The 24,328-nt window shown below is 28.4% G+C and overlaps 3 protein-coding genes and 1 pseudogene across 3 annotated transcripts; 2 read left to right on the top strand and 2 right to left on the bottom strand.

The window, feature by feature from the left end:
- Window positions 1-4,434: 4,434 nt before the first annotated feature.
- LOC122855112 lies at window positions 4,435-14,572 on the bottom strand. The gene is made up of 6 exons (XM_044156274.1): window positions 14,267-14,572; window positions 6,723-8,488; window positions 6,508-6,578; window positions 6,317-6,436; window positions 5,432-6,222; window positions 4,435-5,362 (listed from the first exon to the last, which is right to left on the bottom strand). The coding sequence occupies exon 2, from the start codon at window positions 8,472-8,474 to the stop codon at window positions 6,750-6,752; it is 1,725 nt and encodes a 574-aa protein (XP_044012209.1). The 5' UTR covers window positions 8,475-8,488; window positions 14,267-14,572; the 3' UTR covers window positions 4,435-5,362; window positions 5,432-6,222; window positions 6,317-6,436; window positions 6,508-6,578; window positions 6,723-6,749.
- A 404-nt stretch (window positions 14,573-14,976) lies between these two features.
- On the bottom strand, window positions 14,977-16,367 carry LOC122853878. The gene is made up of 4 exons (XM_044154287.1): window positions 16,128-16,367; window positions 15,437-15,741; window positions 15,162-15,369; window positions 14,977-15,083 (listed from the first exon to the last, which is right to left on the bottom strand). The coding sequence occupies exons 1-4, from the start codon at window positions 16,291-16,293 to the stop codon at window positions 14,977-14,979; spliced, it is 786 nt and encodes a 261-aa protein (XP_044010222.1). The 5' UTR covers window positions 16,294-16,367.
- A 229-nt stretch (window positions 16,368-16,596) lies between these two features.
- On the top strand, window positions 16,597-17,973 carry LOC122853877 (annotated as a pseudogene).
- Window positions 17,974-19,302: 1,329 nt separating this feature from the next.
- On the top strand, window positions 19,303-20,380 carry LOC122853876. The gene is made up of 5 exons (XM_044154286.1): window positions 19,303-19,420; window positions 19,492-19,663; window positions 19,753-19,957; window positions 20,040-20,238; window positions 20,302-20,380. The coding sequence occupies exons 1-5, from the start codon at window positions 19,359-19,361 to the stop codon at window positions 20,378-20,380; spliced, it is 717 nt and encodes a 238-aa protein (XP_044010221.1). The 5' UTR covers window positions 19,303-19,358.
- The last annotated feature ends 3,948 nt before the right edge of the window (window positions 20,381-24,328 follow it).

Here is a 24,328-nt window from a genome sequence, read left to right as displayed (position 1 = left end):
ACGTGTATATAACATGCATGAGCGCTCTACTCCTTTACTTTATGGTGCGCTGATACAATCTTGGATATTTTATTGAATTTCACTCTTTCTCTTGAAGTACATATTAAAAAACCAACATATAGTATTAAGAAAGTAGAAAAAAGAGTAAGAAGATGTTTTAATAAAATGTTTATTTTTTTTTTTTTTTATTCCATTGGAATAAAAAAAATAATTTCAATGTTTTATAAAAAAAAAAAAAGATTGAGAATAAAAGATTCGCGAAATATCTGTAGATAATTTCAGCATCAATTGAAATAATATACTTAAAATTAATTTTATATGCTTAAAAATTGTATTTTTTTAAATTTAATTTTATTAGAAATAAAAAATAGTGATTTGAGCAGGAATCGAACCCGTGCCTTGTAGATACATTTAAATTTTTGTGTTTGAAAACGTGTGAATTTTTTTTTTAATTTTATTTTTTTCTCATTTAAAATAGCAAGTTGAAAAAAAAATCCCGAATAATATCTGTAGATAATTAAAAAATTCATAGTCTGCCGTATTTTATCCGAACGTACTCCATACATCTTTATCCGTACATACGCCGTACCTTATCTGTACGTATGCCGTACTCAAAAGAAATCCATTTAAAAAACCAACAAAACTATTTTCCAGAACAATAGATATTTTATTTTTTCCCAATGTATTATGCTGCCATACTTAATCCGTAGGTATGTGGTACTTTATCAGTACGCATAGCGTACTTCATCCATACTTAAAAAAAATAAACGTTTAATTTCAAAACCAAAAATTCTGCTTATCGAAATATCAGATATAAGATAAATATTAGATGTAAAATAGCGATTTACGAAAAAAATCCGCATAATGTCTGTAGACAATTAAAAAAAGCATAGTCTACCGTATTTTATCCGGACGTACTCTATACATCTGCTGTATTTTTTTTTTTATGATGTTTTGATTTTTTAAAACAATGATTATTAAAAGTGTAATTTATAAAAATACCAGAAATGGTGAAAAAATTGATTGTCAAGTTGTATGTCGCCACTTCTCACAGCCCCTGTGATGAAAAGTATATAATAAAAAAAAAATTTATTTAAGTATGAATAATGTACAGCAGCATACTTAAACTTCAACTGGAAAAAAATCGAATATCTATTGTTCCCGAAAATAGCTTTCTTGATTATCAAATTGATTTCTTTTAAGAACGGCATACGTACGGATAAAGTACGGCATAAGTACGGATAAAGTACGGCGTATGTATGGATAAAGTACAGCAGATGTATAAAGTAAGAATTTATAAGCTAAAAAAATTGCTTTCCAGAAGAATAAATATTTATTTATTTTATTTTCTTGCTTTTCATTTAAAATGGCAATTTCCATAAATATTGCCGCATCCGTAAATAATTAAAAAATTCATAGTCTTCCGTATTTTATCCAGACGTACTCTATACATCTGGTGTACTCTATCCGTATGTACGCCGTACTTCATCCGTACATATGCCGTACTTAAAAGAAATTTATTTAAAAACCGAAAAAACTATTTTCCGGAACAATAGATATTTAATTTTTTTTTTTCGGTGTTTATGCTGCCGTATTTTATCCGAACGTACTCAATACATCTTTATCCTTACATACGCCGTACTATAAAGAAATCCAATTTAAAACCAACAAAGCTATTTTCCAAAACAATAGATATTTCATTTTTTCCTAATGTATTATGCTGCCGTACTTAATCCGTAGGTATGTGGTACTTTATCAGTACGCATAACGTACTTCATCCATACTTAAAAAAAAAAATAAACGTTTAATTTCAAAACCAAGAATTCCGCAAATAGTCTGCCGTATTCTATCCGGACATACTTTATACATCTGCTGTACTTTATCCATACATACGCCGTACTTTATCCGTACTTATGCCGTACTTTATCCGTACGTATGCCGTCCTTAAAAGAAATCAATTTGATAATCAAGAAAGCTGTTTTCCGGAACAATAGATATTCGATTTTTTTCCAGTTGAAGTTTAAGTATGCTGCTGTACATTATTCATACTTAAAAAAATTAAATGTTTAATTTTAAAACCAAGAAAACTGCTTAAAGAAATATTAAATACCAAATTTTTTCTGCAATATATTATGCTACCGTACTTCATTTTAACGTATCCCGTATTTAGAGAAAGATGAATTTGAACACCAAAAAAGAAAACTATTTACTTTGAAAGTAATTTGACATTCAATTATAGGTCAACAGTTGCATCAAATGGTAAGTAAATTTTTGGTTTTAACACTATTAATATGCTGTACTTCTTCCGTATAAACGCTGTACGTCAAAAAATACATGTTTAATTTCTAAGCCAAGAAAACTGCTTATCGGAATATTAGATATCAATTTTCCTTGCAGTGTATTATATTACTATAATTTATCAGTCCGTATACCACACTTTATCCGTACCTTTGCCGTACTTCGTCCATGCTTTTTTTTGTGTGACAAAAAAAAAAAATCCATAGTAGGATTTGAACTCATGACTCGATAATTTTTTTTTCCTTGTACTTTTCAACATATAAATTTTTTTTTTTCCTTTGGTAAAACGTATTTGAAACGCAAAATTCTCGCAAAATATCCGTAGATAAATATAATTTACATATAAATAAATTTTTTTTTGTATATTTTTTTTTAAATAACGATACATTATCGCCTTTCTGAATAAAGCTGAAACGTTTATCAATAATGAAATAATGATTTTATGCGTTCGTACCTTATTTACTTTTGTATACTTGGTACAATAAAACAAAATATAATGACGACATCATATTCATAAAACAATAAACTAAATACAATAAAAAGTAAATAAAGTTAGTTCACGAAGACTTCTAAAATTTGAGGAAAAATAAATTTCTAGAAAAAAAAATTATATTTAGGCCTCCCAAGTCTGGGATTTGCTTCCAAAGAATACAGCTCCAAGAACGCCCTCTACAATAGAAAAAAAATATATATTTAGGCCTTTGAGGCCTATCTAAAATTTGCTTCAAAAGAATACAGGTTCAAGAACGCCCTCTACAATATAAAAAAAATATATTTAAACGTTAAAGGTCTTCCAATATTTTATCGGATGATCGAAGTCCCAAAAGCGCTCCCTTTAATTCAATAAAAACATAAATTGAGACGCTTTGAGCCTGCCAATGGGTCGGTTTTCACTCACAGCTTCATGACGCGCGACACCAAGCGTCTTGACGCAAAGCACCCAACTTCTTGACGCAAAGTGTCCAGCTTCTTGACGCGCAGCATGAAACTTCATGACGCGCAGCTTGTTTTGGCCGCCATTGTTGTTTACATTCTGTCAAATTTAAAACATGTGACCTTTTTATTTAGGCTTTCGAGGACTTCTAAAATTTGTATTTAAGAAATAAGGATTTAAGAACGCCCTCTACAATTGAAAAAAAATAAATAGATACGTTCTCGGCCTGTCAGTATTCTTTCATAAGGGATAAAATTTCGAGAACGCCCTCTGCAATAGAAAAAAAAATTATATTTAGGCTTTCGAAGTCTAGAATTTGCTTCAAAAAATTACAGCTTCAAGAACGCCCTCTACAATAGAAAAAAAAATATATATTTAGGCCTTTGAGGCCTTCTTCAATTCGTTTTCAAGAAATAAAGTTCTAAAAATGCCTTCTACAATAAAAAAAAAAATATATTTAGGCCTTTAAGGTTGAATGTAAGTCCCATCGTCGAATAACTTTTTTGTGCCAAAGGGGCTCGCCCCAGCCCATGTCTTTTTAAAATAAATTGGTGCCCTCTATGCCTAAAATCTGTGTCCGTTACTATCACTTCTGTAGTAGTATGAGTGTACCCGGCCTACACGAACACACACACACGACGGCAGTAAAGTGAAGTAAATTTCGGAGTTAATTAATCATTTGCGATTGAATATCTTCTAAAAAACACGGTCGAAATTGATGATTTTTTTTTTTAAATTTTCGTAATTAAAAAAACTACAAATCTAAATCAAATTTAGTAATTTCGAGTAGAGGGGTTTTTAGATACAGATCAAAACGTGGGTCTTTCCGTTCACGGCCGTGTTAAATCGGTCAAGTTTATTTCACGGTCGAAAAATTTGAAAAAAATTCTATAAAATAGACAAAAGTTTTAGCTAGCGATTAAAAAAAAAATTAGCAAAATCGAGTAGAGGGAATTTGTTTTTACATTCAACCTTAAGGCCTCCTCTGGAATTTTTGTACTTCATGATAACTTTTCAAGTGTCAAATCAGCTTTCTCACACGCTACATTATAATCATAGTCAATTGATTTAGTTTATGGTTTTTTTTTTTATTTTTAGTTTTCGATATCATGATGATTATAATATAATATATCAGTATTACAATAATAAAACAATAATGAAAGAAATACTAATAATACAATAATAAAATTAGAATTTAATAATTTAGCAAATGTATAATGCATTAAAGAATGTATAATCTTAACGTTTGGTAAAATATAAAGCCCCACTTTCACGACACTTAAATTCATTTTTGTCAAATTTAATGTTACCATGCAATAATTATAATATTTTCTATGTTAAAAAGATTGACTCCTTTATGACTTTATAAACCTTTGGTGTTTCAAAATATGAAGTTACGTGTAAAAACTTATTATTAGTTACTCTCATGCAGTCAAATGAAGACATATAAAGTCAAAAGAACGACGTATGACTTTATGTGACTGCATAAATGTATACTAAAAATGACTTGATTTTACGTAACGTAATATTTTTAAACACTGAAGTCACTATGGAGTCATTATGATAATTTTAAAACGGAATAAAACAGTGATCATAAAATTGCTCACGAAAATAATTCGAATTATAATTTAAAACATTTTTTTAAAATTACAAACTACATTTTGAAAATTAAATCTAACATCCGTTGCTGACCCTTCGTTCCATAAATTATGTGGTATTTGAATGTACTCCAGCTCGATAGTCACTATAAAAGAAAAAATTAATGTTAGTATCGAGTAGTATTCAAGTACCCAAAAAAATCATTCAAATTATGTAATAATTATGTGTCCCATCATCACATTATTATTAATTATAAATATTTTTTGCTTGTTACATACTCAAAGATTAGGTCTCTGTGGCTCGTCACTTCCACAGTATTTTAAGACTCCAAACCCTCTTGATAGCATGTGCGTGTGTGTGTGTGTGTGTGTTTGTTTGTTTGTTTGCTTGTTTGTGTGTGCACAAAAGTCCCTAATAGTGATCAAAATGGAACACTCAGAAGAAAAATGATTCTACTTATCTTTTTTTTTAAAACGTTATCAATCCGCTGAATTAACCACTTGAATGCTTTTTCTATTTGATGTGAGTGATCTAGAAAAAAATTCACACTGTAATTATGATTGATATCAACGTTTAATTTTTTCAAAATACTATTATTACCATCTTATTAACTTTTTAAATCAGCTGAACAACTTATTTGGAAAAATGAATCTTGCAGTTATCTCAATATTTGCCCTGGTAGAAATATTTTTTAGCGTTCGACATAGTTAAGTCGAATTCAAAGTCGACCCAATGTCGGCCGTATGTCGGTACAATGTCGAACTTGCCCGTTTGTCGTCGTTAAATCGAGGTTATGGTATTTGAAAAAAAAAAAATTCCTAGCATGGTTTTTATTAAAATGACATTATCGGCAGCGGTATTTTATTTATTATTGGATGAATGAACTACATGTACTTTATTTATTGAATAAATAAGTTGTATGTATTTTATTTATTTAAAAAATGAGATACATCAAAATTATTCTTTGAAAATGAAAATTTCCAAGAAAAGCTGCAGCTAAGGAAAAGATGTGGCTAAGGAATGAATGTAGCTTGAAAATATATTTTTTCTGGCAAATGTATTCCCTCAGCCACATCTTTTCACCAACTGCAACTAAATTTTATTTTCAAAACAATTGATGTATCTCATTTTAAATAAATAAAACATACAACTTATTTATTCAATAAATAAAACACATGTAATAATAAAATACCACTGCCCAGCTCTTCATATTAATAAAACCATGCTAGAAATTTTTTTTCTAACATTTAACGACGGACAATTTAACAAACTTGACAACGAGCTTACGGCGGCGATCGATGTTTCCCTTTACCGACTTAATAAGTCGAACCATATGTCGACCCGACGGAGTATTTCTACCAGGGTGTAGGTAAAATGATTAACGGTGCAGCCTGAAAATGTAATAGTTATTCACTTGAATTTTAATCGTTTATTATATTCAATAAAAATTCGAAACTCACAATATCCAACGATATTTTGAATTACCTGTTTAATATAGAAGTCAATCTTTATTATATTGCCGAAACAACATCCTCGACGAATGTACATATTGCTTAAGTAAGTACAGCGATTCTAGCTTCATAATGAATCTCGACTAGTTTTATTCTGTGAATACATTTAAATATTATTTTAAGACACTTGAATTTTCGAACGTAAAATTATTAATTCAACTATACCTGATTGATGACCCGAGCAAAGTGAGTTCCCAGTTATTTTTAAAATCAAATATATTCTCCCGTTCCGAATTCTGTTGATAAATCATGAAATATTATTGGAATTTTTCATTTATTCATTAAAAATAAAAAAAAATTGAAAGATTATAAATTTTGAGTAATTATGAAGAAGGAAAGAAAGAAAAAAAATTTCAATTATGTATTTTAAAAAAAGGTACCCAAGTGTTTGTAAAATAAGATGAATCTTAACGATCGTTGTCTATGTTTTCGTCAACATCCTCGTTATCATTATCGGCATGAACGAACCCTCCTGTGAAGCAGCAAACGATAACATGCATACAAAGATTTTCGTATAAAAAACTATGACGGTTGGAACGGAAGATGGATTTATATTTTGAAAAACTTCGTTCAACATCAACTGATTCTAAAGAAGCATAACGACATGCAAGATAATCATTCAATTCCCATCTAGGGACTCTCATATCTTCTGCTATGACATTTGTTCTTAAAAACTCATTGACGTTTCTCATAGATTGATAACCAGTATTAACGTCATAGACTGCTCTCATTTTTGTTATAATATTATCTGGAATTCCGTCAGTTTGTGTTATATAATCGTATACTTCTTGGAATATAGTTATCCTTTCATTTAACGGCAAATCTTCTGCCTCGAGTCTTGTTATAGCATCTGCAATGCGTATGTAATGTTCAGCAATATGCACAAATTCTTCGCGAAGGCCTTCTCTCGAAAAAAGTCTTTTAGCTTTTTTTATCGCAGCAGAATCAGGATCTAAATGATCGATCACTCTACGGACGTGGTCATAATTTTGTGCATAATAAACAGCTGCACGTAACCATGTGCCCCAACGAGTTATTATAGGTTCTGGAGGCAATAAAATGCCTCCAGCCATTTGCTGGAAGAGTCTCACTCTTGTTGGAGCTTTTATAAATACTTTCTTTGTTTCTGAGATAACTTCGTTGGCATTATCAAATTCGTCACGTACCCATTCAGCTACAAGACTTAATGAATGACATAAACACCTTACGTGTAGCATTTTAGGAAAATCAGGAGCTAACAATCTCCCTGATCTCATCATGTATGGGGCTGCATCAGTACAATAAATTAAAACTCTATTGTAGTGAATACCATCAGGCCACAATATATTTAGAGACTCTATTACAAAATTACGTATAGTTTCACCATTTCCAGCATCGAGGCATTGAGCATGAATGAGCCTTGGTCTTCCAGGACGATCGGGTATAAGTGGCCGTATGATGGCATGAGCAACAATCTGACCTTTGGAATCGGTGACTTCATCAACACTTATAAAAATAGAATGAATCCCAATTTCGTCACGTATGGACTGTAATTTGGATTGATAAATTGCAGGTGCATAAAATTGACGAAGTGCTGATAGATCAGTTATTATTTGCTGAGTATATTTTTCGAGAAAAGCTGAAAAAGTTTGATGTCGCAACTTGTGAAGCGGAATGTCAACTGTCATTAATGTATCAACCAACTCCATGCTGAATGCGTTTTGCCCTGATGAACAAGCTGCGAATGCTGCTTCTGTCGGTCTAGGTCTTGCGGCTTTTAGTTCTCTTGTTCTTGTGTGAAATTGAGAATCGTTGTGATCTCTCAAGCAATCTAGTGTAACTGTCGTCAAACGTTTGTGACAGTACAAGCATTCAATGGTGCCATTTGCAATTCGATATATATTATCATCGATTCTTGAAGTGGCAATAAAATTCGTAAGTCGTTGTTGTAATAGTAAATCTGGATTATTTCGTCGATCAATTGCATGTAAGTGGGTTTGCCCTGCAATGTGCCGACGGATTTCTGTTACGCTTCGAACGTTTGTCAGTGCTCGTTGACAAATTGTACAATTCACGATATTATTTGCTTGTACCTCGAACGTGTCTTGAGGAATCCGGAGGGCACGACATGCTTGAGTTATAATTCTGTCCATGTTTCTGTTTTGAACTGTAAATATGAAAAAAGTCATGCAAGGTCTGCTTCTGAACAATGATCAATAAATACTAACTAAGTACTGACGGAAATTAATAAATATTACATAGAAAAAAAACCCGTACCTCAATCATCACCCCCAGAACGCGACTTAGAAGATTGAAATTTTTTATGAAAGGATCCCAGGTAGAACGAGGCAGGAAATAAAACATACACGAAAGGACTTGATCAATATTATAGTGGAAAATTAATAGTATTGTTTGAATTAAGGTGGAAAGTAAATCCCATCGTCGAATAAACTTTGGGCCCAAGAGGGTGCGCACCTACAGTTGGTTATAAAAAATATTTTCAGTACCCCTCTGTCCAAAATATATTCACTATACTGACAGGTTCTTGGTAGTATGCGTGTCTGTATTCCATATGGATAGGCACACTCATACTATCATAGCCAAAAAACATGAGACAGCACGACGAATAAAAAAAATAGAAAGGCTGCTAATGATAGAAAAATATTATTAATATATTTTATTAATTTAAGGCACTTTTGCCCTTCCAATATTCTAATTTCATGGAACAAGGCTCAAAGACTGCCTTTACAATTATAAAAAAATATACCTCAAGACGCTCTTGACCTGCCAATATTTTATTTCAAGGGATAAAGCTCAAAAGGCGCCTTCTATGATAGAAAAAAAATATATTTAGACGTTTTATGCCTTCCAATATTCTATTCTAATGAATAAAAGCTCAAAAGCACCCCCTACAACAATGAGTGATTTCAAGATAGAACAGCACCCGTATTCACGGGGCATTACAAATTAGAGCTTTTTTCCTCCACTGGCGGCGCTTGTGGCTTTTGTATGTCAATCTATATAAAAAAAATTTGACAACACCATCAGTAGGAAGGTAAGCCCCAAATTGTATAAAATTTGCCCTGTGAATACGGGTGCTGAGCTCGGTCTTTGACGTTGAAACCAAGTTTAGTGTCGAATTTTTAAACTAATTGTTACCTACTTTTAGAATTATTATACGAATACAGATATAAAATTTCGAAGTAGCTACAATTAGTTTTGGAAAAAAAATATTTCTCGAATAAAAAAAAAACGCGCACCTTAATTTTCACCACCAGAACGCGGCCTACAGGACTCAGATTTATCAGGGTTTTGTGAGGGAAAAAAATGTCGCATACAATGCTCAATTTTTCTGAAGTCAAATTCAAAGTCTAAAAAAAAAAATTTTATTTCGGGGCACTGAATTTTCTACACCCCTGGGGTGCTATTCTTGGTCGCGTATTGCGGGTCTTGCAATAACGATTCGCTGACAAGACATGTTAGTCGCGATAAAAACATGAAACTATGGATTAGATATTTATCAAGAAAATTAAATGATATGAAGAATTCAACAAACCCTGGCGGAAATGGTAAGAGCTAAGCCAGAAGAAAAATGACCCTGCAACTAGCGCCCTATAGTCTACTCACGTAACTCTAGCGGCAGTTGTAACGTATGGATAAAATTTAGATTTTTGGTATATATAATGAGCTTCGTATTTATTTCATGCAAGAATATCCTCATTGACGCGTATTTAGGATAAAATTATAATAATGAATGAATAAAAATGAACAGTTAGAATGAAATTGAAAAATAATTTTGAATGTTTTTCTTGTTGGTCCCGTAAGATACCCTTTAAAAAAATTAGATCCTCTTAGTTTCTTGTCGTGAACAATATATTCTAATATTCACTAAAACTTTGCCGAGGAAAAATAATTTTAAAAAATGTTCTCTCCATGCTAGACCACCATATTTTGATGGTTTAAAGATGGTTTAAAGTGTTTTTAAAAATATTTTTCCATGGCAATTTTTTAAAGAATTTAAAAATGCATCGAAAAAGTATCAAAACTGAGGGGATCTAATTTTTTTAATCATCTTTTATACACGGAGGAAATAAAAAAATATATAAATTTTGTGGTTAAGTTGTTCTAGTCTTGAGGGAACATTTTCTAAAATTTTTTCTTTACGGCAAACTTCTACAAGACATAAAAACACATAAAATAGACTCGTAACTTGAAGAGATCTAATTTTTTTAAAACATGTTGATACACGGAGAAAATTGAAGTAACTGAAAATTTGTTTTTTCTCCGTGTATAAACATGTTTTAAAGAAATTAGATCCCCTTAGTTTCTTCTTGTAATTGATATATTTTAATGTCTTCTCAAAGTTTACCGTGGAAAAATAATTTTAAAAAATGTTCTCCCCATGCCTGACCGCCATATACGCGAATTTTTTATGTCTTTAAAATTATCATAAATTACTAGTTAAAAAAATTAGATCTCCTTAATTTTTTGTCGTAATTAATATATTTGAATGTTTTCTCAAAATTGACCGTGAAAAAATAATTTTAAAAAATGTTTCTACAAGAACCGAACTCCAGCGCCCAGAAAAACATAGAAATTTTAGAGTTATGGTGGGCTAGCATGGGAGGAACATTTTTCAAAATTATTTTTTTACGGCTCAGTTTTAGAGAATAATCGAATACAATAATTAGAATAAGTAAATAAGGGGATCTAATTTTTTTAACGAGTATTTTATGTGATTAACAAGGAAAAACATAGAAAATTCGCGTATATGGTGGTCTGGCATGGGGAACATTTTTTAAAATTATTTTTCCACGGCAAAGTTGTAGAGAATAATCAAATACAATAATTAAAATAAGTCAATAAGGGGATCTAATTTTTTTAACGAGTATTTTATGGGATTAACAAGAAAAAACATGGAAAATTCGCGTTCATGGTGGTCTAGCATGGAGAGAACATTTTTTAAAATTATTTTTCCTCGGCAAAGTTTTAGTGAATATTAGAATATATTGTTCACGACAAGAAACTAAGAGGATCTAATTTTTTTAAAGGGTATCTTACGGGACCAACAAGAAAAACATTCAAAATTATTTTTCAATTTCATTCTAACTGTTCATTTTTATTCATTCATTATCATGCTTTTATCCTAAATACGCGTCAATGAGGATATTCTTACATGAAATAAATACGAAGCTCATTATATACACCAAAAATCTAAATTTTATCCATACGTTACAACTGCCGCTAGAGTTACCTGAGTAGACTGTAGGGCGCGGAACGGCTGGGCGCTAGTTTCACCGTCATGAAGAAAACGATATCGCTTTTGTCGCCAGAGCGTTTCGAGGTTGACTTAAATCATGACGCTGAAGCTGGCAGCCACTCTGGCAGCCAAACGCTGGATAGTCAGGGACGTATAGGGGCCCCGTGCTTACAATAACGAAAAACGCTTCGTTTTCATGTTTCACTACTTCATCTATTATCGAAATCATAAACAAAGTAGATAAAACCTAGAAATACATTATTTACCCTTAGCATAGCGTTTAAGGGGGTAAAAAAGGGGTAAAAACACGTATACCAGTAAATTAATTTTTTAACTACTTTAAAACGAAAATTGGACTGAGCGGTTATTTTGTAAATTAGTGTAAAAACAATACAAAGCTAGAAAAAAAAATCAACCCTTAACATAGCGTTTTAGGGGGTGAGAGGGGGGTGAAAACGCGAAATTTTTTGAAAACAATTTTTTTAACTACTTTAAAACGAAAATTGGACCAAACGGTTATCATCTAAATTAATATAAGAACAATAGGAAGCTAGGAAAAAAATATCAACCCCCAACATAGCGTTTAAGGGGGTGGTAGGAGGGACGGAAACTTTAATTATTTTTTTTACTAATTTTAAAATAAAAATTGGGGCATGAAAATATTTTCTAAATTAAAAGTCAACTAATAAAAACCTAAAAAAAAAATTACGACCCTTAACATAGCGTTTTAGGGGGTGAAAAGGGGTGGAAACGCGGATTCTAGACAATTTAATTTTTTTTTCTATCTTAAAATCAAAATTGGGGCATAAAAATATTATGTAAATTAATAATTGACTAATTAAAAGCAATAAAAAAAAATCAACCCTCAACATAGGGTCGTAATTTTTTTTTTAGGTTTTTATTAGTTGACTTTTAATTTAGAAAATATTTTCATGCCCCAATTTTCATTTTAAAGTTAGTAAAAAAATTAATTAAAGCTTCTGTCCCCCCCGGCCTCCCCTAAAACGCTATGTTGGGGGTTGATATTTTCTTTATGGCTTTTAATTAGTACACTTTCAATTTAGGAAATATTTTCATGCCCCAATTTTCATTTTAAAGTTATTAAAAAAATTAATCAAAGTTTTCGTCCCCCCTGGCCCCCCCTAAAACGCTATGTTGGGGGTTGAATTTTCTTTTATTGCTTTCGATTAGTCAATTATTAATTTACATAATATTTTTATGCCCCAATTTTGATTTTAAGATAGAAAAAAAAATTAAATTGTCTAGAATCCGCATTTCCACCCCTTTTCACCCCCTAAAACGCTATGTTAAGGGTCGTAATTTTTTTTTTAGGTTTTTATTAGTTGACTTCTAATTTAGAAAATATTTTTATGTCCCAATTTTCATTTTAAAGTTAGTAAAAAAAATAATTAACGTTTCCGTCCCCCCTGGCCCCCCCTAAACGCTAGTTGGGGGTTGATATTTTTTTTATTGCTTTTAATTAGTTGACTTTTAATTTACAAACTATTTTCATGCCCCAATTTTGATTTTAAAGTCAGTAAAAAAAATAATTAAAGTTTTAATCTCTCCTACCACCCCCTAAAAAGCTATGTTGGGGGTTGATATTTTTTTTTTAGCTTTTAATTAGTCGGCTTTTAATTTAGATAATATTAAACAGGCCCAATTTTGTTGAATAACAAAAAAAAAAAATTAGCGCGGGGCACCCAACACACCATATGTTTTCAGGTCCAATTTACATTTGGCTGCCAGAGTGGCGGCCAGCTTCAGCGTCATAGCCAGAGTAAAACCAGACGAAAGTCAGACCAAAGCCAGACTTGTAAAAAAGACATTTATTTATAACACCATCAATACTTATTAATAAACAATAATAAATTAATGATTTTTAGAGACTTTTTTATTGTAGAAATCAATTTTTTGCGTAGAAAAAAAAAAAAACAAATCAATCTGTGGCAATACAAAAGCCAAAGTAAAGCCAGAGTAAAACCAGACAAAAGCCAGAGCAAAACCAGCCTAGTAAAAAGACATTTATTTATAACAATATCAATAAATATTAATGAACAATAATAAATTAATGAATCTTAATGATTTTTAGAGACTTTTTTATCGTTAAAATTAATTTTCCGCGTAAAAAAAAAAAAAAACACATCAATTAAAACTTAATTTTAACAATAAAAAAGTCTCTAAAAATCATTAATTTATTATTGTTTATTAATAATTATTGATATTGTTATAAACTTTTTTACAAGTCTGGTTTTGTTTTGGCTTTGGTCTGGCTTTTGTCTGGTTTTACTCTGGCTTTCCTTTGGCTTTTGTATTGCCACAGATTGATGTTTTTTTTTTTTACGCGAAAAATTAATTTCAACAATGAAACAGTCTCTAAAAATCATACAAATTCATTAATTTATTATTGTTCATTAATAATTATTGATATTGTTATAAATTAATGCCTTTTTTACAACTGTCTGGTTCTACTTTGAAAAAGATCTGGATTCACGCCTTACGCTAGGGATTTTCGTGCTTAGTCGATTTAAGGCTGATTTCCACCAAAATTCTAGTAATTATCTAGTGATGATAGATCCTGCTGCAAGATCTTGCAAGCATTTCTATAGCGTGGAGCAGCGTGGAGACACCGCTTAACTACACTTATCAATTTATTATTTCTCAAAGCAATGACATTCTACTTACTTTTCTTTACCCGAATATCACACCTGACCGTTGAACGAATTACCCTTTCATGCACTATATCACTTTATTATTAAAAACAAAACTACCTGAAAATTTTAAAAAGAACCTGAAACAAAACAAAGAAAAATATCGCTCCACGGCGTTCACAAAACGTCAACAATTGCAATAAACACTCAAAACTGTCAAATGTTATTGTTAATTATTAAGTGACAATCAGTATTTTTTTTTATTGTATGTATAGAAAAATATATTAATAAAGATATTGTGTGAGTATTGATTATGTTCAGCCAAAGTCTGTTGTTACAACGACAGCCAATGTCACTGAATGTCATTGACAGAGTTGCCAACCCGTGACGACGGCAGGATGGTTGTGGGAGGGCATTTGGATGGTGTAAAGCTTGTAAAGCTTTTGTATGTAAAATCCAGTAAAATCTTTATAAAAAAAAATTTAGAAGCGCCATCAGCGGCAAAAAAAAGCTCTAAATTGTAAAAAATTTGCCCTGTGAATCGGACTGCTGAGAAGCTACGAAGGTATCGGTCAATAAGAAATCTTTTTTTCGGTTGCTTTAAAAATATTTATTATTATAATATTATTAGAGATGATACATAAATTTATTTATACTGATTTTGAGTTTTCAAGTATAGAACAATTAACTTTTTTATCATTTTAAAAATAATAAAAAATTATAATTATAATAATTATATAATAATTAATTTCTTTGATCTCTTGAATTTCTCAGGTCATTGCAATATTTTGTGATAACTACAACGAAATCCTTATGGCTCAAACGGTTTTTCATTTCGTTGACAATGTAAACTACAAAATGATAACATTTATGTTAATAATAATAATAATAAAAATAATAATAATATCTGGCATTATTCTTTATCTTACGCTCTATAGCAGTTGAAATATTCTCTGGAATTCTTCTCCAGCCTCCTTTACCAGAATAAGATGAGTTTTTTAATGTTTCTTTACCAATAATTATAATTAATAATTGTCTCGTCATTTCTTTGGGATTATTTTTTAATTTAATCACAAGATGTTCCAGTTGGATAGAATTAATAAAAACATTCGTTCCCGGATATAATTCAACTAAATTCTGAAACCAAAAATGTTGGTTTTAAGGTGAACATTAAAAAACCACAAGTTTGAGTTGAATATCACACATTTGAATCTTCCATCAAAGCCTCAGTTGAAGCCTTGATTGGATCTTTCGTGACAACCGCATTCAGATCCTCTTTTGAAGCATCAGTTGGAGCTTCAGTCAAATCTTGCACTTGAAGTTGTGTTGGAGCTTCAACTAAGTCTTCAATTGAGCCTTCTACTTCAGCTGTTGCTTGAGTTTCAACTGGTATTGTGACTGGTCCTTCACTAGCAGCTACATTCGACTTTTTGTGAACAACGTCAGTGTCAATTAAGCCTATAGTACCAGCTTCAGATACTTCTAGAGAGGCTAGAAATTCTTGGTCATCTGACAAATTTAAAAAAAAATGTATCCAAAATGTTTTCATATTTATTCATTATAATTATTACACTGAATAAAATATATTGTTAATTAATTATCTTTTAATTAATTTAATCAGTTAAATAAAAATACTTTTCGCAAATTGAGCTAAGGAATTAAAGCTGATTACCACAAAATTTTTTTGACTTTATATTTTCATGAGCTAAACTTGCCAAAAAGAATTTATTTTATTGAATAATTTAATTATAAGCAAATTATGTGGTAATCTACATTGATTTCCCAACACAAATACGAAAAAGTATTCTCGTTTATCAAAATGAATAACGAGCGTGCTTGAATAGTATTATTATACTATTACAATTATATTTAAATAAAACATTATGAATATTTACCATGTAGAAATAATAGTTGAGCTTGGTACCAACGTCCATTGTCCCACTTTCCTCGAATTTTACCTTTCTTCTCAAAACGAATATTTTCTATTGGAACAACGCTCGAGGTATACGGTTTTTTACCTGTCCACAAGAGAAGTCCAAACTTTTTTGGATTATTCTGCATTTTTTTGCCAAATTCAAATTGAAAGTTGACAGGAAATATGTCAATCTTTTACTGAGTTGATTTTTATGTTGCTACGCTACTTAATAATTATAAACATTGAGTAGAAAATTAAATAAAAAAACAAAAAACAACAAACTGTTTGATTATATATTCAGTTTGTTGTTTTTTGTTTTTTATATTTAATTTTTTACTCAAAATTTATTATAATTATTAAGTAGCGTAGCAACATAAAAATCAACAAAATAAACGATTGACATATTTTGTGTCAATATATTTATAAATATATGAAGCTGGTGATAATATATGTTTACAATTAGCAAGTGCATAGATTTAGTATTTAAGTGATTATATAATAATAAAGGACAGTTGATTGGACAGCACGTGATTATTCAATGGAAGGTAAAAATCTAGTGTATATATTTCAAATGCTTGTTAAATCAGATCTATTCAATTGTCAACATTCATTGATGGATTTAATGTCAATGAGTTATATGGAAAAATCAGCATTATGGTCGTATTATGGTAAATTTGAAATGCCAATATTGAATTCACAATTATTATTATTACATAATTGTGGTGATAAAAAACAATATATGTATAATGGTACATCAACATGTCAAGCTGCTATTAATCTTGCATTTGTTCAACTTGGTGAATATAAAATTGTTAATGTTATATCTAATCATGCTAAAAATAGAATTCCAAATGAACCAAGTAATAAGGAAATGGGATTTATTTTCCTCTTGTAATTAATATCATTAGATTTAGATGTAAAGTTTATTTATTCATTTTATTTTTTTACTTTTAAGATATGGATGTTATGTAAACAATTATTATAATTTAATAAAATGATGAGACATGATCGTTTAATTGATGCTGAATTATTGGCCATTCAAATATCAAGTCTTGATCCACTTGAAAGTAAATTTTGTCTTGCTAAAGTATCACTTGCAAAAGGTGATTATCCAAATGAATGAAATTATCAAATGATTAGTTCATCAGTACAACCAGGTGATGGTACATCTAGTACAGAATCAATAGTATTATTAAATCATGCACTTCAAATATGTACGAAAAATTATTTATCATAGTATGAGGCTATTGTTAAAATGCATTTAGCAAATATACAATTAACAATTGGTATGCCAAGTCAAGCATTAAATGTCATTGATGATGCTATTATTAATATTTTATCACATGGTGGATGGTTTGATTAAGCAAGAGTATTTGTATTATATGCTTAATGTCTTATTGCAACAGCACTAAAGTATGGTAATAAAAAAAAGCTAATTATTCAAAATTCAATTGAATATCTTGTAAAAGCACAAATTAATTATCATGAAGTTAAAGAACTTGGTAGATTAAAAAATACACTTATCTTTTATCAATGTTTTATAATGAAATTGATTTTAAAAATAAAAGAAATCAAGTTGCTTTTGAATATAGACACCTTGATCAACAGTATACTACTAAAATAAATGCAATTATGTTGTATTAAAATTATTATTTATTATAGTTTAGAAACAAGTAAAAATTTAATTTATTCATTACCAACAAGTGGAGGTAAAACACTTGTTGCTAAAATGTTAAAACAAATAATATGTCCTATTATAAAAAGGACACTTGACCGCTTTTTATTCGTGATTTGATTGGTCGAAATTTTTTAGCATTTGTTTATAACAAATATTTTATTATTTTCTCTCTCACACTAACACGTTACTATACGTGTTATGTGGTTGCTACGTGTTGTTGTGTGGTTGCTGTTTTTTTTTTTTCAATCGGTTGGCAGTTATACTTATTTGTCAGTTGTGTCGTTGTCGTTGAAGAGAAGTAAAATATTAATTAAAACATTGATCAGAATATATATATAATATAACTTTCAGTTAAAATAAATTTTGGTAAATATTAATATCATTTAAATATTAATATTATTAAATATTAATATATATTAATATCTTGATTACTTGGATATTAATATTAATATATTGATGTTAAAAAAAAAAAAAGCAACCAAAAACGTTTGGTTACTACGTGGTTACTACGTCTTATTAATCATAAAAAGTGTGTGATTTATCATCAAAAATATATTTTAAATAATAAAAATTTAAATATTAATATAAAAAAAAATTAGTATAACGTGATATTATAACATCTATAAAGTGAAAATATCAGAAGTAAATAATAGATAATTAGTAAAGACGTGGTAGATTGTGTGTGTTGGTGTGTGTGATACTGAACATTTTTGTGGGTCGTTTACATAGAACCATACGTGTAAATGCGGCATAAGTTCACAAACTGTAACGGCAATCGGCATGCATTGGCCAATTTTGTAAATATTAATCCTATTATAAATAATAAAACAGAAAAAAAAGTGTAAATATATTCATTTTTTTTTTTTTTTTTTTTAATAAAATAAATACATAATAAAACAACTTTGGTTGCTACGTGGTTACTACGTATTTTAATCATATAAAAATGTATGATTTATCATCAAAATTATATTTAAATAATATAAAAAAAATTAGTATGACGTGATATTATAATATTTATAAAATAAAAATATTAGAAGTGAATAATTAGATAAAAAAAATTACTATTTTTTTTTAACATGAAAAAACGTGGTAGACTGTGTGTGTAGTGACATTTTTGTGGGTACGTTTACAAAGGCTACGCGTAAATGCAGCATAAGCTATCACAAACTTTCGCTGCATGTATCGGTCGATTTTGGAAATATTAAATTATTATAAATAATATAAATGATGAAATAAAAAAAAAAAATGTCGTAAATATATTCTTTTTTTTTTTTTTTAAATAAAAAAACTTAGAATTTGGTTGCTACGTGGTTACTATGTATAATAAAATAAATAAATAAAAGTGTGTGTGTCTTAATACTTTTTTTTTTTATAATTAATAAAAGTGAATCAGTGTACGATTTTTTTCATTGTTTTTTTTATGAACTATAAATTAATTAAAAATACTGATGATTTCGTGGTTTATCTTTGAAATATTTAATCAAAATATACTATTTTCTATTTTTTCAAAGATTAAAAAATTGTTCAACCAATATGTCATACGAATTTACATCGGATGAGGAAATAGCCGGTTTTCGCACTGGTGACAAATTTGTGTAACTATATAATTTATTATTAATTTTGATGATTTTAATACAATGATATTAATTTTTTTTTATTATTTCAGCGATATTACAGGTTTTGTTGATGTGATAAATAATATAAAATCTGTCAATATTAAAGGTCAACCAAGTTGGTTGTTTGCAGTCATATTAAATAATAATTCAAAAGTAAGAATGCGTGTAATATTTTGGGGTGACAAAGCACAAGAATTCGTCAAAAAAATAAAAATGAATGAGGTTATTTCTTTGTTTTTTTTTTTTTTTTAAATATAATTTTTTTATAATACAAATTTATAATAATTTTTATAATTATATTAATATTTCAGATTTTGGAAATTCTTGGAGTTAATTTATCAACATCTAACCCAAAATTCCGTAATCCAAAAGACAATATTCATATTTTGGAATTTAATTATCAAGATTCAAGTAAGCTGATTACACATGGTCTTTTTGTTCAACCAGAAATAACGCATATTGATTATCAAAACGTTGAATTGGAAAATTTGTTAAAAACAAAAATTAAATATATTGGTAATAATATATGAATTTTAATTATTTTTAGATTAAAAAAATATATTTTATTGATCTTTTTTATTTATTCGTTGTTTTTCAGAAGTTAAAGCTTATTTAAAATCAATGTTATTAATGGAAGAAGGAGAGAAGTCTCATGGCTTAGGAAAAATTGTTGATCACAAAGAAAACTACGTCTTGGTTAAAATTGTCAATTATCCAAAAGAAGATGAACGTTTAAAAATTGGTGTTGCAGTCAAAATGCGTGGAGTCATATACGATGATCTTAAGCATTCGCTTTTGTATACTACTATTACCTCTTAATTTATTATTGTTTGTAAAAATTTTAATTTTTATATTTTCAGAAACACCAATTTTTCAAGTAAAAGATATGGACGACGTGGATGTGTTAGAAGAAAAAACGTTGCCAATTTCACAAGTTAGAAAAAGTTTTCAACGTTTATCAGCAGTTAAACGTCAAAGAATTGATAATGAAAATGATGATATCTAAATTAATAATATATTTGTACTTGATTAATTACATATAATAAATTATTTTAAAAAATTCGAGATAATTGATAATCAAAACATTGATTATTGATAATTGAAAAAAATATGTAAAAATATATATATTATTTATTAATATAAATTATATATATATATATATACTCTATGTATTGAAATAAAATAAAAATAGAAATAAAAATTATTATTCTTTGTATTGAAAAAATGACATTTTAAATAATAAAGTCTTCTAAAATTAGTCTACCATTATGTTTTCTTTGAGATTCTTCAAATTATTTTTAGGTAAAAAATATAATAAATAATTTGTTTAACCTCATCTTTTGTATATAATTTATTGAATTGCTTTTTTTTCTAATAAAAAAATGAGCATCACAATTTTTCATTAGTTACAATTGAAATTTCATATACAAGTTTCTGTGCTGTCAATTGTGTGATAAAAAAATTATAAAATCATCAAAAAATAAAAAAAGTGTGTTTAAAAATATTGAAGCTTTTGATCTATCTCTTACTCGAGATACATAAAAAATTTAAAAGCTTTGACAAAGTATTTATACTGTGTTGTGTCATAAAAATATAAAAAAGGAGTGTGTATCAAAATATTGAAACTTTTAATTTATCTCTCACTCGAGATAGATTTAAAATTCGAAAATTTGAAAAAAAACATTTAAATTGTGTTGTGTTGCCGTCAGAAATACAACAACTAAACTAAGCTCTGATCATCGAGAACAAAATTTTCAGAGCTTTAAATATAATTACTACCAAATCAAAGTACGTAAAACAAAATTTCAAAATATTTCAATCTGTAAAGAGATTGACGAATTTCACAAAAAAATACACGATAATTAAAAATAGCATGTGTCAATCTATTTTTTGAAATTGTGCTTTCTTTTGTGTATTTATTTTTTTTTCATTGTTCTTTTTCTAAGTTTGCATGACATACGCATGTGCATGATCATGCGCATAAAAGTGAAAAAAAATGATTACACTAAAGAAAGCACCTATTCTTTTCCCTGTTTATTTTCGCTCATGCGCAATTAAATGCGCAGTTAGAAAAAAGTCAGTTTGCAACAGCGTAGGACATGAGAGGCTGGATCAACCATGTTTTAATTCTCATTTTATAAAAGAGAGGGCCGAAAAATAATTATTGAAACATAGATGTACTACGCTGTTGTAAACGGACTTTTCGATGACTGAGTATTGAACTAAGAAAAAATAAATTGGAAAAAAAATAAACACCGAAAAAGACAGCACCTACATACATTAATAAGGTCGGTTTTTTCATTAACCAATACAAGGAATGAAGTATTAAAAAAAAATCTAATTAATAGTTTTAGTATTGTTACGTACCAAGTTGAAAAATTAAAATTTAACTATGAAATAACAAGAAAAAGAAAGAATATGTAAAATCAAAATTAAATAACCAAATAATCATAGAATAATTAAAATAAATCAACTTGGTATTTCACGTTAAAATTAAAAATCCTCTTATTTTGTTATTCCCTACAGGGTAACGGGTTAGGAGGGAATGTGTATGATTGTAGATGTACCTTGATGTATGAATAATCCGAAACAATTGTTGAGAGCGTGTCAATCTGGATGGTCGCCTGTTGATGTTTGTAGTCTCGAATAATCCAAACGGTAAAATAAACTCGAAGCACAGAAAACAACACCCCGGAGAAATGTCACAGTCAATAATTTTTATATAGGATTAGGGAAGGTTAAATAACACAGGAAATAATAATTTATCACAAGAATTAATTAGTTTAAATTCACTCGAAAAATGTTATTTATTTAAAACGTAAAAGTTCAATTGATTTCATTTAATTTTTATCAGATGTAATTGATTTAATTTTAATTTTAATTTTTAATTTTTAATTTAGTTTCAATGATTTGAATAGAACGAAAGTTGTCGCAAGAGTGACGCTCCTTAATATTAAAAATAAAATTATTCCCATAAAAATTTAATTATTAGGTAGGGATGAAAAGTGGTACCATAGTTGAACCAATCGGATTCAATGGTTCCCATAGTAGTCAGCATATTCAATTTGTTTAAACAATTTAATAAATAATAATCTAGCAACTTCAACGGATGTGGCGTCTCACGTTGCAGAGGTGACTTTGAAAACTGCTTACCAAAATTTATATATATATAAAAAAAAAAATAATTTGTTTTATAAAAACGCAAAATTTGAATTTAATTCCGTGTGAAAATAAAAAAAATAAAAAAAGAAAAATTTTATTGCTTGTTCTGCATCTATTGAATTTATTAAATTATTATTTATTATTGATTATTAATTGAAAATATACCAAGACGTAACAATTCCCCCCCAAAAAAGGTCGTTGTCTGTCTGCAAAACGACAGCAGCGAATAAAAAAAAAGAAAAATTTATCAATCGTTGTTACATTTCGTTAACTTAAAATTATAAATATTAAATCCCCAAAAAAAATTTAAATTAATCCAAAAAAAAAAATTTCTACTTCCTATTCGAGACCTCTTACGGACGATCGACGGCTAGAATTACTCCGTGCGAGTCGAGGAGCGTGACCTACTTTTTATTTTATTCAAGTTTCATTTCCGTGTGATATTGTTGAGCTTTCATTCTTTTATCTTACCTTGAAAATTATTTAATATTAAATTTATTATTTTTTTATTTATTGTTTTTTTTTTTTTTGTTTATTGTTAAAAAAATATATTGTTTCAATTTTTAATTATTGAGAATTTATTGATTATTAATATTTTTCTATCTCAGGTTTTTCAGCGATGTAGAATGAATTTTTTTTTTTTTTTATATTTTTTTGTTTATATTTTGATTATTATTATTATTATTTTTTATTTTTTTATTTTGATTTCAAATTGAATTATTTATTGGTAAATCAGCCGCCCACACGGAATTAATTAACCACCGACGCGTGCGTAAAAAATCCCTTACAAATTACTAAGCTAGAAATTTTATTATTAATTATTATAATATTTTTATTTGTTTTTTTTTGTAAATTTTTTCATAAGTTTTTTTGTAAAATTTCATATCAAAATTTTTTTATTTTTTTTTTATATTTTTGTTTATTTTTTTTATTAGAATATTTAAGCAACATTTTTTTTAAATTTTTAAATTGATTGAAATATTATTTTATTATTTAATTATTGAATATTCTTTTTTTTTTTAAAATATTAAAAGTTGTAATTAAAAGTTAAAAGTAAAATTTAATATTTTTTTTTTTTGCAGTAAATTTATGTTATTTTGTAGTAAAATGTAATGTTAAAATTAGATTTAATTTTAATATTGTTATCATTTTTCAAAAAGTAAAAAAAAATTTATTTAATTTCCCAAAAAAAAACTAAGTTCAAAAATTAATTAATTTTCCCATAATAAAAAATTTATATTATTTAAAAAAAATTAGAAAATAAAAAATAAAAAAAAAATGTAAAAGATTTTTTAAAAAATTTATAAAATATAACTTAATTTATTCCTCTTCTTCGATGTACTCCACGGTGTCCTTGAATTGTAATCTGTTACCTCTGCTTGCATTGTCGCTCCTCTCCGGCTTCCATCGTCGCAGCTTGCCTGATGAACTCCCCTCAATTTCTTTTCTGATGCATGTTGATGACTTGATATTGTTTTCTTCTTTCACTGCTCTCTTTTTTTAATTTACTGACCGCTACCATTAAATTAGATGCAATATTGCGGCGTTGCCATTTATATTACAATAAAATCTTCAGGTCCCCATGAACTGCACTTTATTTATTTATTTTAGGATCAAGGAAGATAAGGATCAGGATTGTTACCCTTAAAATTTTTATATATTTATTTATTTTCAAAAAAAAATTTTTTATTATTAGATTTGAATTTATAAAAATAGTATTTGATT

This window comes from Aphidius gifuensis, linkage group LG4 (assembly GCF_014905175.1).
Source record: "Aphidius gifuensis isolate YNYX2018 linkage group LG4, ASM1490517v1, whole genome shotgun sequence".
NCBI classification, from domain to species: Eukaryota; Metazoa; Arthropoda; class Insecta; order Hymenoptera; family Braconidae; genus Aphidius; species Aphidius gifuensis.
Note: the sequence above shows the minus strand (reverse complement) of the source record. Positions and strands in the feature narration are given on the sequence as shown.